This window comes from Neomonachus schauinslandi, chromosome 2 (assembly GCF_002201575.2).
Source record: "Neomonachus schauinslandi chromosome 2, ASM220157v2, whole genome shotgun sequence".
Taxonomy (NCBI): domain Eukaryota; kingdom Metazoa; phylum Chordata; class Mammalia; order Carnivora; family Phocidae; genus Neomonachus; species Neomonachus schauinslandi.
In genome coordinates this window covers 144,528,395-144,544,467 of record NC_058404.1, presented here as the reverse complement: position 1 = coordinate 144,544,467, position 16,073 = coordinate 144,528,395, and the positions used below count along the sequence as shown (strand labels likewise).

At 40.0% G+C, this 16,073-nt stretch overlaps 1 protein-coding gene across 1 annotated transcript in view; it reads left to right on the top strand.

Moving 5' to 3' along the window:
* Positions 1–4: 4 nt before the first annotated feature.
* The window catches only part of EREG (epiregulin), a gene marked incomplete at its 5' end in the record, with an annotated part of 19,864 nt that continues 3,795 nt past the window's right edge, over positions 5–16,073 (top strand). Inside the window, 4 exons of the mRNA XM_021702286.2 lie at positions 5–23; positions 12,664–12,750; positions 14,958–15,081; positions 15,695–15,844. Of these exons, the coding sequence (XP_021557961.2) occupies positions 5–23; positions 12,664–12,750; positions 14,958–15,081; positions 15,695–15,844 (380 nt within the window). The remainder of the gene's footprint in view (positions 24–12,663; positions 12,751–14,957; positions 15,082–15,694; positions 15,845–16,073) is intronic.

The window sequence follows — 16,073 nt, the reverse complement described above, 5'->3', positions numbered from 1 at the left end:
CCCCGCACTGCTGCTGTGCCTGGGTAAGAGCTCGCCCGCCCCGCCCCGCCGCCCCCGGCCCGCTCCCGCCCGCCGGCCTCGGTCGCGACAGCCCGGAGCTTGCCCCCAGGCTGAGGGGGACCCCGTTTCAAACGACGACTCTGGTTCGGCGCGTGCGGGTGGCCCTCTAGCCGGGGATGGACTGCGGTGGGATGGGGAAGGGGGGAAAGCGGGGTTACAAATGTCTTTCATTGAAAAATGAACTATTGTTATGCAGCAGGAATTAATGCAGCTCCGTAATAGGCAAAATAAAAAGTTGGAAAGCCTTTGTTTCTTTCTTTTGGAGCTGCCAGTTCTAGAAATCCGGAGACCGGGGAAGCACTATTAACATTTCAAGTTTTGTTCTTTCTTGTTGCGGGGAGGGGGCGGGAGTAGAGACCAGAGCCGCGCAACAGAGACCTTTCGGAAAGAAATGCTTTTCCTCCTGTCTCCACCGCAGTTTCCTCCAGCAAGTCTGGTTAAGTTTCCGGGGGCGCTGGCGCACGCGGGTGGCAGCTTTGCGGGAGCTCCAGGAGCCACAGAATTAAAACGTTGTCCTTGCCTGCCTGGAGCTGGAGGGGCCGGGGCGGGTCCTGGCGCTGCTCCCAGCCCCCAGACCCTCAACACCTTGAGGCTTCCGATTTCCTCCCGAAAGCCCGCACCCAGGGAGGCTGGGCCGGCACTTTTCTCTTGCTGCTTATTGCTCCCCATCGCCTGTAATTGATGAGTGCATTTTAATGCCTGCCTTTCTATTTGAGATAATTTAGTTCTTGTGGACAGGAAAAGAAATCCTTCGTGAGCCTTCTGGTTTGAAAAAAGAGATATCGTTTCTGTCTAATTCCTCATATGTCAAGAGGAATTCGGCGGTCTATAGGAAAATTTTAATAAGGAAATAAAAGTTGCCAACCTCACATTCCTTCTGGGGATCAGTGGGGCAAATTCCCCTAACAAATTAACTCTACCTATGCAGGATGTGACAGTTAAATTATTATTTCGACACACCTTATCTCAGGGCTTGGAGACCTAATGACATGCATACTATGCATAGTTGGAACTTACACGCGTTTAGGAACAGAAGTAGAAACTGGATCTGTGGTTTCTGCCAAAACTGTGTTAAGGGTGACTTGCTAGAAGATTCTCAGTAAATAATGTGGCTTTGCTATCTTTGTTTTGAAGGCTCTGTGAAAAGAATACAATCGGAAAGGTGACAGTCTTCCTAGAGTTAGAAATTAACCTAGAGGTCAGAATGGCTCAGTGCTTTTTTTTTTTCTTTCTACCTGTAGGGTTGCATCTGAACAATGCCAGTGTCTGTTCTGGGCCACTCATTGAATATTCTAATTTGAGACAGCAAGAGCCTATGAATAACCTGGTTACTACCACCTAGAGAGTGTGTTGTGTGTGTTTTTGTTGTCATGAAAGAGTTTAACTGCTTTATTGCATTACTTAATTATAGTTCACCTATTTCATCAGCTGCCAAGCCCATTTCCAAATGAGTTAGGTCAGTCTCTGTTTCCCCAGTTTGTTTAGATATTTCTCTGCCACTAGGAAAGTTCCTGTTTGAAGTTCTCTATCATATCTCTATACTCTAATCAGGTCTGCAAGTCCAATCGTTTTATTCCAAAGCACATGTAAAAAAGACAAGGCCACCTGGCATTTCTGAAATTGCCTCCCCACACCAAACAAAAGATTACCTAGAAATACTTTTCCCAAATGTCTGTTCTTCAAAAGAAGATATTTATTTCAGATGTCAGCAAATATTTTGTTATGGCTTTTTGTGTGTGTGTGTAATTTATGTCTATTTATGACTGGAAAAAATGTAGATGCCTTCCGTTTCATCCTCGGTCTCAAATACATTGCAGATTTAAATTGCTACACATTCATATGATCACTTGGTTACTTTTAAATTTCATAAATATTTGATATTGATGTTCTTGTTTTCTATAATGGGAAAGTATGACCCAAGTTGCCATAGAAAAGCAGGGCTAAACTGAGAACGTTCACACCTGGATTTGCTGGCACTTTTAGTTTACTGAATTCTAAGTAAAAAGGATTGAGATTCCCCAAACTAGATAACACATTTATAAGTAATCTACAATTTTAGAACTGAAATACCATTTCTAATCTTGTGAGTGGTCCAGAGCAAAGACAAGAAATTTTCATCTTGAGTTCTGCAATTAATGTTTAGAAAGGCTCTCTCTCTAAAAGCCAACATTTTCATTGATACCCAAATGGGCTTTTGATCATGTTCCTGAATACCATCTCCAAGACAGTTTAGTCCTACTTCATTGTACAATGACAGAGAACTGAGCAGAACAAACATTCTTTCCTGAGAATATGAGAAGCACAGGTCTCAATGAGACATTGGCTCAGCTCAGATCTTTTCGGTTGGCCCTGAGAGTTTATGAACTGCCTGAGTGTTGACACCACCTACCTGCCTTCCTCCATCATCTTACCATGTGAACAATTTGGGTAATTGAGGTGTGTGGTTCAGCACTAGGGCTCAAATCCAGGAGGTGGGAAAGAAATGAACAGTTACCAAATGCCTACTGTGAGCTAACCATGTTGTGTGTTAAGTGCTTTATATGTATCATCTCATTTATTCCTTAAAATCACTGTATGAGGGGTGCCTGGGTGGCTTAGTCGTTTCTGCCTTCGGCTCAGGTCATGATCCTGGGGTCCTGGGATCGAGCCCCGCATCAGGCTCCCTGCTCAGCGGGGAGCCTGCTTCTCCCTCTCCTTCTGCCTGCCGCTCCCCCTGCTTGTGCTCTCTCTCTCTTTCTCTCTCTGTCAAATAAATAAAATCTTTAAAAAAATTATCACTGTATGATGTAGGTATGATTAGCTCTGTGACAAATGAAGAGACTAACCCTAAGTGAAGTCAAATACTTAGAGATAGTAAACGGCATGGTTGTTCTGGAATAATGTGTGAGGAGCCAAAGGGTCTTAGGATTATCAGAAACATAATAAAAATTACAGGTTCTAATGAAGAAGTTTCAGGGTAGTCTGGGGGCTGCCCCAAGGCTTTGAACCTGTTATGGGGACAAGCATATGTACAAGAATGGTGTCTTTATGGTATCACTCAAAATCAGGCACAGAAAGGACATGACTGTTTTCTTAAGCTGTGCTAAAACATGTTGGATTTTTACTTAACCTATATTCAGCATTTTTAATCAACACAGTTCCCAGGATATGACTTTTATTCCCAAGTAGTCATTACATCATTTGACTGAGGCCTTATTTCTGCATTTGCCTAGTTGTATATTAAGTAAGTCAATCAAGGAGAAGGGTATCTATGTCTTTTTCTATTCCTTGTATCTTTTTATAGTATTGTGAATTTAATGTAGTGTTAATAAGGGACTAAGTTGGAATGTACAGCACATTTTTTAAAAAGATTTTATTTATTTATTTATTATTATTTTTAAAGATTTTATTTATTCATTGGAGACACAGAGATACAGAGAGAGAGAGAGAACATGAGCAAGGGGAGAGGCAGAGGGAGGAGAAGCAGGCCCCCCACTGAGCCAGGATCTGGGACCCGGGGCTCGATCCCAGGACCCATGACCTGAGCCGAAGGCAGACGCTTAGCCATCTGAGCCACCCAGGTGCCCCCAGATTTATTTATTTGAGAGAGAGAGAGAGAGAGAGAGAGCACAGCAGAGAGGGGCAGAGGAGAGGGAGAGAGGGTCCCAAGCAGACTTCCCACTAAGCCCGGAACCCACATGGGCTGGATCCCACGACCCGGAGATCACCCCCTGAGCTGAAACCACGAGTCAGACGCCCAACCCACTGCACTACCCATGCACCCCTATAGCATATTTCTGTTAACAGTGAGAAAATAAACATGCTTCCTTGGTTAAAAAAAGAAAGTAAAATATTCACCTAGTTGCTTTGGAAAAATTGAATTTGAATGCCTTCTGTCCGTTTTTGCCCAAGAATCTTAGATTTCCTGGTTAATGATGGTTAAGAGATGCAAATGGCATGTAAGAAATCCTCTTCAAAGAGACTGTAGGTTAAGGTGTGGTTCCCTCAACTGTCAGGCTTCACTCTGAATATAGGCCTATGCAAATGGTCTAAGTAATAGGGCTGTGACTGCTGCTGGGAACATTCCTTTGGAAGACAATGGGAAGACTCCCCAAAGCCCTAATAGGAGAGATCCTTAGGGAGGAGCACCCTGACAGCCATCGCCTTGGTATGGCAATTCTGGAACCTTTGAAAAATGAAGTAATGCCACTGATTCAGTGTCCTCTGGCAATGCAGTTTATGGAAAGCTGGGTGTTTAGTTACAGGCCAAATAGAGATTTGGTGACATTCTAGGTTAAAGCCATGATTTCGTTAACATGGATACTATTTATAATAGTACTTTTTAAAAAAGATTTATTCATTCATTTCAGAGAGAGAGAGAGAGAGAGCAGGGGGATAGGGTGGGGTGGGAGGATGGGGCAGAGGGAGAGGGAGAGAGAGAATCCCAAGCAGACTTTGCACTCAGAGCTGGTCCCAGGGCTTGTTCCCACGAGACCACCACCCCAGCCGAAACCAAGAGCCAGATGCTTAACCAGCTGAGCCACCCAGGCACCCCTATAATAGTATTTATGATACACAAGAAGATTTGATAATTGTCCTGAAAAAAATGTTATCCCTTAATTTCTTAGGTCAAAAATCCTGAATTGTAAATTTGAGGCATGAAAGTGAGCTAAATACAAATCCTCCTGAAAATATCCTCAGGATAAGGGAGGGGGGAAGCCCCCCTCTCATATTTATATATAAACACACACATGTTTATATATGTCAAACTTTATAGTTTTGAGTCAAGAGACAGAGTGTAAAGAACACAGAGTCCATACCTCTGTTTCTTTATTTTATACTTTTAAGAAGATTTATTCCTCTTTGAGTCTCAGTTTTCTCATCCGTAAAATGAAGATCATAGCTAGGTTGTCAGGTTTTTGTATATAGATATGATAAATATGATGCTATTATAAAATAATAAAAAAGCACTTTTAAAATTAGAGCTATTATCATCATCATCAAGTACTTTCTTAGCCTCATTGGATCTTTATAATAACGCCCTTTTAGCTAGGAAATGTATTGTCATTCCCATTTTTCAAATGAGGAAACAGACTTACAAGGAAGTGAGTAACCCAGAGTTTAAGGTTCTGTGTTTGAATGCACCGGGCCCCCTACTGTGCCCGAGCTGACACTTCACTTTTAGTGCAAGCTCTACTCATCCTTTAAGACTGAAGAGAAGTATGAAGCCTTCTCAGTTACCTGCCTCCTCCTTTCTCGCACCACTCCAAAGTAAACCTGCAGCCTGTCTTGGTCTCCTTTGCAACGCTCGCATCCCTGGTCCTGCCCTCTTCACGTCCCACTGTGTGTGTCAGCCCTGTGTCTCCCGAATCCTGCCATGTTCCTCTTTGACCATCCATATTGTCATTGACTAAAACATTCTGTGTGATTGTTGGATGGATGATTCGAATGGTACTTTTCTCAGAGTCTTCACCACCATGGGTAGACTTGAAAGCTGTTTTTTGAAAATGTGCTTGAGAAGCAAACTATTTCGAGACTAAGCAATAGTTGTTGAAAATTCAATTCTGTTTAATAATAAAGTTTAACATTTTTTCTTCCTTGTTTTTCTTATTTCTATCACTTGATATAGTTTGTATTTGCTGATGGTATGCCTAATAAAATTTAAGTATATCTGCACTGTACGTGTGTGTGTGTGAGAGAAAGAGAGAGAGAGAGAAAGTGCACAAGCAGTGATATGACTGGATGATGGATAGTCAGTAAGAGAAAGAGAAGTATTGTTTTAGAAATGAAAGGAACCTTAGAGTAATCTAATCTAAATTCCATTCCCCACCCCCGGCCCCCCACCCCTGCCCCAGTCTACCCCACTCCTTAGGTCTGTTTTCAGAGATAAGGAAACTCAGCTGCAGGGAGGTGAAAGTATTACCTAAACTAGAAGTGGACTCCATACTTCATGGGTCTAGTGCAGGTTTTTTCGGCATTAGCTCTATTTATATTACAGACTAGATAATTCTTTGTTGTGGGCTCTCCTGTGCATTGCAGTGTGTTTAGTAGCAACTCCGGTCTCTACCTGCTAGATATCAGTAGCGCGGACCCAGTCGTGACAGACAAAAATGTCTCCAGACATTGCCAAATGTCCCTGGTTGACAATATTACTCCAGGTTGAGAACCACTAGCTTCGTGTATTTTCCATTGCCATAACACATCGCCACTCATAATTCACAGTTTGAATCAGTGCTCAAGTTGCCAAGGCAAACAAAATTAATATTAATGGTAAGCTGGATGCAAATACAAAATAATGCTAGTGTTTAAAAAAAATCAAGTTAGCAATTTTTATTGCTGATTTTAGTGCCAGTTGCCCTGAATAAAGATGAGTCTTTCTACTTCTTACAGTCATTGTGTTGCTAACCACTCCACGCCTCCTTTTAAAACTCAGTGCTCTCTTGGATCCCACAACACTGAACTTCCTTTTTCCTTCAGTTTCCGTGGCCATTTCTATCCATTCCTCGTCACTTCTTTCTCCAAGCTCTAGTGTTTTCCATTCCATGCTATTTCCGTTGGAACGTGTGAATGGCCCCTATGCCTTTAATGGTCGTATTTCCACATATGACTTTCAAATGGACTCCAAAAGTGCGTTCTTATTTCTTATTCAAGAACTGTATCCCCAAACGCCTCCTAAATATAAACAGATCAAATAGGAACTACAAACTCAAATGCCTTTACTCATTATGTCTTCCCTTCCTGTCCACTAGCTGCCAATGCCACCACAAAACCACGGTGTTACCCGTGTCTTCTACTCTCTTCATGGCACCATTGTCCTTGGTATTTTCAGAAACTTGCCATCACCTATGAATTCTCTCCTTTCCTCTCCACCCACAAGTCTCTATTAACTCTACTGAGGACAGGAACTCTGTCTTTTGCATGAATTTTCCTTTCAGATTTTGTTCAATCTCTCACATATAGAAAAATCTCAATACTTACTGAACAGATACAATTTGAGACATGTGGTTACTAGAAGTAAGTCTAGGCTACGCTACTCCCCTTCTTTCCCATTTATGGAGTATAACTAAGCCCTTTCCACCTTCCTATCATACTACAGAGGCAGATGTGTTTCTCACTGAAGTTGAAGTCTCCCATGTTAACTAAAAAATATATTTTCACAAAATAAAATTTCTTAGTGCTTCCAAAATGCTAGTTGCATTACACAGATTCTATGAATGAAAAATAATTAACTTTGAGGCTTTTAAAATTACCTTTTATGTACCCATGTTTTTCATGCTCACCTATTTAAGGCTATTTTTTTGCAAATTCATTTTTGGCAGTAGGCTTCCATAAAGAATGAATGATATGATCGTCAATATAGTTTTAAAAATACCATTAAGTATTCAAAGCTTCAGGTCACAATATGGCCATAATTAAAAGAAGGCAAATGGCAAACATTCCAGACTGTTGCTGTTTAGGAGATTTTTCTTTCAAAACAGTAATGTGATAGTAATTTAAATTTCTGAATTGGGTCAGTAGGGATGGGTGTGAGAAGCAAGATGGAAGGGAGTGAATGTAGAAAGAATTGTAAAAAGACTCTCCCATGGAACATCTTGAAGAAAAAAATATTTTCGATAAAACATTTGAAATAATACTCTAGAGATGAATCTTTGGCTTTTAGGGAATGCGAATCCTATATTTAGAGCTCTTCATCACAAAATTCCCGACACCCAGATTAATATAAATTGTACCCTTTCCACAAGAGTTGATATGCATTCTCTTATGAGAACACTTCCATTATGAATATGATATGCATCTTTAAATCCATTTTTAGGTAAAATAAACTGTATCCTCACATTTTAACTCACTGATTTCTTAATTGAATGGCTTTAAGTATGGTCTTGTATGCTGACTAAAATATATGAGCACATTGAAGTATGATTTAGGAATTACTACTAGAACTGAAGAGTATTATTTAATGTCTATGAATTAAAAAGCATGGCCTATTAAATCGTTTCTTGCCATTTGACAAGGAAGACCCTATGGCTACCTTTTAAAACTCAAAATTAAAAGAAATACTTATTTGTAACATACCAACTTCTGGTTTCATCCAGTTTTATTTGAAATAGTTCTAGTTTTTTTTCACATTTATTATTTAATGAAGCTTAGTTACAAGGTTAACACTGAAAAACTGTAGAAAGAGGATGGTGGCTGGAAAAAGGCAAGGTTTATATTCTCTCTCTCGCTGTCTTTCTGTAGTTCTCTGGAAAGTAGGCTGTCACTAAGAAACACTGACAGTAGTTCTTTTCAGGATCTGATGTGCCAAGGTGAAGCCAGGTCTTTTTTAATAGTGGATTTTAATTTTAAATGAGAAGGCATTTGGAAATGTTGAAGGCATATTCACCGACAAGTCCTAACAAGCCAAGCCTACTCTGTTACAGACAAATCCTCAAATTATAGACTGCCATGGAAGAAGGTAGGAAACTAACAGTCCATGAGCAGGGGAGACATGTGACCACACCAAAAGCATGAACAAAGCGGATTTTGCTACCTGTTTGGGCTGGGCAAATATTATGATTCATTATGAGTTTATAGTTCTGGTCTAAATATTCTAAAAGTTTAAGATGGGAAAATAAGGTGCATTCTTTTCATTCTGTAACCTATCTCATTTTACCTGGGCTCATTTTGATTTGCTTCATTGTTATTCACGAGAGCCATTTTATCCCTGAGAATTGCCAGTTGACTTTGCGGAATTGGCTCAGTCAGCCAATCACCAAATCCCAGCCTCCTTCTAGATGAGCCCCTCCGTGTAGTTGTGAGGAAGCAAGGTCAGAGGGAACCATGTGAAATAAGGACATTTCCTACCTCTGGCACTCCTCTTGACTGTTGGGCAAGCACTTCTTAGTGCCTCCGGGCCCATGGCATTTAGTGATACCCCCATTCGGATGAGGATCCTCAACCTCTCCCACGCACAGTGCCCCAATATTGTGTAAGGTTGTAGGCTTGGCCCTGACTCACAGAGTAGAGGTGATTTGTATCCTGTGAGTCACCTGCACCACTTCCTGCTGGCACATTTGAGATTTCATTGAAACACAATCTCTGAAAGGTGAAGGCAGAGAGATGAAGAGGTGTGCTTCAAATTCCTAAAACTCATTTGGAGATTTGACAGAAATAATGGCCTCTAAAGGAATTTTGAGTTTTAAAGCATTATTGAAACAGAGTCCCAAAAGCCAATTTTGAGTTTACAGATCATCTACCCCATACCATCTTGCACACAATTCCTCTATACTTTATTCATTTTTTTTAAAAAGATTTTATTTATTTATTTGTCAGAGAGAGAGAGCGTGGGCAAACAAGCAGGGGGAGCTGCAGGCAGAGGGAGAAACAGGCTTCCCGCAGAGCAGGGAGCCCGATGTGGGACTCGATCTCAGGATCCTGGGATCATGACCTGAGCCGAAGGCAGACGCTTAACTGACTGAGGCACCCAGGCCTTGGGGTACTTTAGTTACCAACGTAGAGTTTGCCACCAGATAGGTTTTCTGACACATTGACACTATCCCAAGGTCTTAATATCATAGTGAATTGTTTTCTTAGCAGAGACCCATGGTCAAGGATCAAAAACTCAGAGATAGTATTTGCAATTGAATCGTAGACCATCATTGTTCAAATAACACTAAATCATGAAAAAAAAAACCTGTAAGATTAAGGAAATATATGTATAGGACTTTAGCATCCATTCCTTCCCTCTATGATTTTAAAATGGTGAGTAGTGATTCTCAAGGGTGACAGGGTGGTGGATATCAGAATTCTCCATGGGTTGACTTTTTCAATATTTTGATCAGCTTCACCTACTGTTCTGCTTGAGTTTGCAAGGGCGTGGGGCAGCGATGAAGTTGACAGAAGCAAGCTTTAAAATCACTCTTTTAAAGCACTAGAGCTGTGCAGAGGGACAGGAGATTTAGCAACAGTTTTGCTATTTTATTGGCTGTGTACGTCCATGACAGAACTGCAGCCTTTCATTTGAGAATATTTAAAATTATTTACAATTTCATCTGTAGAAGACCCGGATGTTGAATTCATGCAGCGAGTCTCATAGAAACCATCCCTGAGCCATGGACTATGTCCAAGGGAGCGTCACAGGTTAGGAGAGCCCAGTTTTTGTGGAGGCACACCCTGCACTGAACATTCTTTAATTCACAAAGACAAATATTTCACCTGTGGCCTGACCAGGTGGAACCAGTGGAAAAACTAACAACTACTAAAAACCTTAAGAAAAAAAAAAAGACTAAGGAGCAACACCCGAAAACAATTAGCTGAATTCTGTAATAGTCTCAGGTTGCTGTTGTAAACAGATCCAGACAGGAAAGGCTAGTCTTTGATTTCCACAAAAGACAGAGAAACGAGCCTCAAATGTATGTTTGCATGGTGGCCCGGGCTGTTGGGAGAATTTCTTGGTGGGAGAATTGGTAACGTTTTTGCCAAAGCCTTTCTCAGTTGAGGAAGCTTGGAGGCATAGGAGTGTCAAGGATGTAAAAACACACATCTAGAGCTCCAGTTTGTGTTGAGTGGACTGTGTATGCTAAAGGGTTTAATTCTTTCATAGAAAAAGTTCATGGCAGAATTAAATTGAGAAGTAGAACAAAATTGGCTGTGGAGAGCCCACTCTCCACAAAAAGCTACGTAGACAAAGTTATCTTTTTCTATCTCTGTTTGAATGACAATGAAATCCAAACTTTAGCCATTTTTTGTTGTCATTTAAGAAAGATGATTTATGTTTCCTTTAAGACCAATGGAAGCAGCATTTATATTGTAGGAGAAGTATGGGGTGGGAAGGAGATAGTTCTAAATTTTCCAAACAGTATTGTCAAATCATTGAAAGATGAGTCTTGCTGAACAAAGATAGATTCCTAACTCTTATTTTTAAGGTCGCTAACTATATACTCAGTCTTGGACATTTAATTTAACTGCACTGAGGTTGTTTGGGGCTAATAACTACTTAATAGGATTGTTCTAAGGGTCAAGTTTGAAACATTATGAAATTATAAGCCATGATCCTGATGTGTAATTTCATTTTTAGCACCTCAATAATATGCAATATGCTTAACATATACACGTCTCCTCTGATTGAGAAAAAGTAAAATAAAATCCTTTCTTACATGGATTAAATCGTTCTTTAAAATACCCAATTACACACAAAGAGATTTGTAATCTTGTTATAGACCAGTAGAGGGCACTACCCACATATGGTGCTAAAACTAGAGGCCAGATCAAGCGTATCATGGAATATTTGTGGGAGTCTCTGGTGTGCTAGGCATTTTGGAAAAATATCATTTCATTTAGTTCACCCCCAAACTCTGTGAAGTAGAGTAAACTGAGATCCAGAGAAGCTAATTAATTTTTCCAAAATCACATAACTCAAGCTTTCTCCCGGGATTGCCTTTCCATCATACTTTGTTGTCTCCCTATGGGATTAAAGGCCCTGCTTCAATTATATTTGCCCTGGTTTGTCTGGATGATGGTCACTATCTTCTAGTGTTATTACCTGTTTCCAAGTTCTATAATGTGGCCCATTAACAACATTGCTATGCACTCTTGGGAAAGTTACTTAAACTCTCTCTGTCTCAGTTTTCTCTCATGTCTAGCGGGGATAACAGTAGTTAGTATCTTCTTCAAAGAGTCACCGAGTGAATGAAATGAGATAATATAGATAAAGAGGATAAGAACCACGCCTGCATACAGTCCACGTTCAAGAAGTGTTAGCTGCTGCCAATTATTGCAACTAATGGTCTCACCGCCATTCGTATTGACTATAAAACAGTTACTCATATCAACTAGAAAGAAGGGTGAAGTGCAAACGCCCAACTCCTGAACAGAAGCAGCTAAATCCTCTTCAGGTGCAATTAAAAGGATTCTTCTTATGCTTTCTCTGCAATTCAGAAACTACTTGAGTCATTCTGGAGCCTGTTTTCCAACATTTGTCTTTCAGGTGGCAAACACACAATAAAAAACCTCAGACTTTTATTGGACTGACGGAAACTGGCTTCTGGGGCTCCATGGTTCATGTAGGATGGACGTTCATTCCCATATTAGATATGTTCTGATTTTCCTTAGATTACATTTTATTAATTAAAATCTACTTTTGCACATAATACAATGCAAAGAGTAATGTAGGCACTTAAATCAACAAGGAACATATCTAAGGTTGAGAGTCTTGTTTTGTTGTCACCGGCAATAGAACCTGAGTTTTACTGAAGTCTTCTTTCGTGATAGGTTCTACCTTGGAGCATTGCTCCGAACACACTGTGGAGCAAAATAACGAAAATCCTACAATTTCGATTGCTAAGCTTCTTAGGAAGTCAAACTTCACTATCAGGTCTTTGACATTTAGAGCTGGTCAGACCTGTAACCAGGAATGTCATGCCAAGGTTTTCACCCTTGGACAGGGAGCCGGGGGCTCATTTATTTTCAATTATGTGCCTGTTTTCACGAATTAGTTTCTCTTATGGTTTCGATGGATCGAATTTGAATTCTTGAAATAATTAAAACAACCATACGGTACTGTGATTATGTGGAAATCTGATCAAGGTTTCTTTCCTTGAAGCACTGTTTATATATTTGTTTCCTCCCCACCCCCGCCATGAATAGGTCTCCATCTCCTCCAAGCAGTTCTGGGCACCACTGTGATTCCTTCCTGCATCCCGGGAGAATCCGAAGATAACTGCACAGCATTAGGTAAGCCCAGCTTTGCCAGCGTGGCACCGGAGCATCACGTGTTCATAACAGGAATGTACTCAAAGAGGACAGATATGTGACAGTGTAGAGGAAAGGGGGGAGAGAGCTGCTATGTTAGAATCATTTCTTGGGCGCCCGGGTGGCTCAGTTGGTTAAGCGACTGCCTTCGGCTCAGGTCATGATCCTGGAGTCCCGGGATCGAGTCCCGCATCGGGCTCCCTGCTCGGCAGGGAGTCTGCTTCGTCCTCTGACCCTATCCCCTCTCATGTGTTCTCTCTCTCTCAAATAAATAAATAAAATCTTTAAAAAAAATAAAATAAAAATAAAAAGAATCATTTCTTAAGCACCCTTACAAACTAGTGGTCTGAAAAAATTATATAAAAGGATAACTGGTGGGAGAGGGACGAGGCATCTAGTTATATAGAAAGATTGGATCTTAAAGCGATAGGAAACAATGAAAATCAGATTCTGATTTCATTTGGCTTTGCTGGGAAACCGTTGTTAGAGGTTGGATCCCAGGCAAAACAGGAAAATTTAAACTTTGTACACAGTAGATAATCAATATATTTTGTTATTTTTTGTAAAAGGAATAAATGATGTCCTTTCTTTCTGGTTACAATGTTCATTCAGAAAATATTTATGGAATACTTAATACCTGTCAAATGCCATGTGTAGGCATGGAATACAAAGAGAAGTAATGCACTGTTTCCCTCAGGGACCCCTGAGGACTCTGGATGTGGTTCAGGAGAGATCTGCTTTAGATTCAGTCTGAGTATTGAGTCAAGGGTTATCCTGAGGAACTAGCGTATTTCCAAAACGATTTCACCTTCTCTCTTGTCCTCCTTTCTGTTATGACTCCACTATTTAGGGTTTTCTTTTTGAGTTTTATTTAAATCCCAGTTAGTTAACATACAATGTAATATGAGTTTCAGGTGTACAATATAGTGATTCAACACTTCATACATCACCCAGTGCTCATCACAAGTGCACTCCTCAATCCCCATCATCTATTTCACCCATCCTCCTGCCATCTCCCCTCTGGTAACCATCAATTTGTTCTCTATAGTTATGAGTCTGTCTTGGTTTGCCTCTTTCTCTCTCTCTCTGTTTTTTCCTTTTGCTTATTTGTTTTGTTTCTTAAATTCCACATATGAGTGAAATCATATGGTATTTGTCTTTCTTTGGCTTATTTCATTTAGCACAATACTCTCTAGCTCCATCCACATCATTGCAAATGGCAAGATTTCATTCCATTATATACATACATATGTATATGTATGTATATACCACTTCTTTATCCATTCATCAGTTGGTGGATACTTGGTCTGTTTCCATAGTTTGGCTATTATAGATAATGCTGCTATAAACATCGGGGTGTATGTAACCCCTCAAATTAGTATTTTTGTTCTCTTGTCCTCCTTCATCATTGGGCTCTCTACAAGTTTGATCTGCCTCTCACCTTTTGTTGTTGTTGTTGTTGTTTTGTTTGTTTGTTGGAGCAGAAGTATTATAATCAAGATACTATTGTTTGATTATTTCCTAAGTATCCTTCACATGTTGGTAACTAAATCATCCTAAAGTGAATTTTATATAAGTTGCAACACTATTTCTAATGAGGCTCCTATTTCATTGTTGTATTTGTCTAACCCAGGCATCTGTAAGTCAAGATTTGTCTAGTTTAGTTCTCATGGTTACAGATTTTGGGAAGGCTTTGATTGATTTCTTTGACGGTAGCCTCAAAAATTTGGGAACATGCCTTCCTGGCTTAAAACCCATTGTAGAATTTTGCTCTCTTGAATTAATTAATGGATTCAGTTTGCAATTCCTTTGGAATAATGAACTGCAGAATTATTTTGAGATTTGAAAAAAATCAGGCAAACTTAGGGTAAGTGAATAACTGTGGAGGATAATGATTTTTGTGTCTTAACCTTGACTTTTCTATCCTTCAAGATTCTCATTTGTGAATTAAATCCCCAGGTCTTATTTTGTTTGTTTAGTCTGTTGGACATTTTCCTTAGGGGGTCAAATGTTTGTTTATTGGTATAGAGAATATGATAACTAGAGGGACTTCCTAGTTCTAAAAATTCTCCTCGACTGATTGGCACCTGACCTGCTTTGCTACAGTAGCTCAGTGTTTATTATAGGAAAGGGTAATTAATCTTTAAAGAAAGCAGCAGAATATATCCAACTTTCCATTCCCTTCACAGTTCAGATAGAAGACAATCCACGTGTGGCTCAAGTGTCAATAACCAAGTGTAGCTCTGACATGAACGGCTACTGTTTGCATGGACAGTGCATCTACCTGGTGGACATGAGTCAAAATTACTGCAGGTAATATGCCAAAAACAAACAAAACCCAGTGGTTTTTTTTTTTTAACTTATATTCTCTATTTTTTTTATTTTTTGAAGTTGACCTATATTTCCATGGGCTATAGTTTATACATACTATTACCATGCAGTTATACATGCTATCAGGAACTCTACTAGGTGAGTTTTTTAGAGTTAGGGAACAAACAGTAGCTCTCAAGTCATACAGATACTTCAGGGGTGCAGAGTGGGGAGGGCGTCAATGCTTCCTTCTCATACTTGCCATGATGGTGGTTCCACTGGGCCTCTACATCAGCCCGTTTTATGAGTTAATTGCATTGATTTTGACAAAAAGCGCCTCAAACCTACAAAACTTAAAAACAGCATTGGAGATTGTCAGCCACCCTGGCAGGTGAGCCAACCTGTCCCTTTACCACCAGGGTTGAGCTGAGAGCTGAGAACTCTCTTTGCCAATGTTGGCCGGGCTCTAACATCAGTCTTCGAATGCCTCTTTACAACTTTTGGCAAACCTTGTTGATTTCTTGCATTACAGTGTGAGATGAGTTCTTAAGCAACTAATTCATAATAATAATTTCTTTTTTGAAGTAACTGATCTTTTTCTCGTATTTTCCTTTAGGTGTGAAGTGGGGTACACTGGTGTCCGATGCGAGCACTTCTTTTTAACCGTCCAACAGCCCTTGAGCAAAGAATATGTGGCTTTGACTGTGATTCTCATTATCTTGTTTCTTGTCATAGTTGCTGGTTCCATATACTACTTCTGCAGATGGTAAGCCAGTGTTTTTTAACCCCGCTTCTATAAATTATTTTTATACAATACAGACTTATAAACTGGGTAGAACTATGGACCAAGTATTATTTTGAGGGATAAGATGGATTCTCAATAATGGTATTTACAAAGAAGTTTCAGTGGCGGGACATATGGATTTGACTCTACTATTAACTCTTCTATTTCTTTCTTTCTTTCTTTCTTTCTTTCTTTCTTTCTTTCTTTCTTT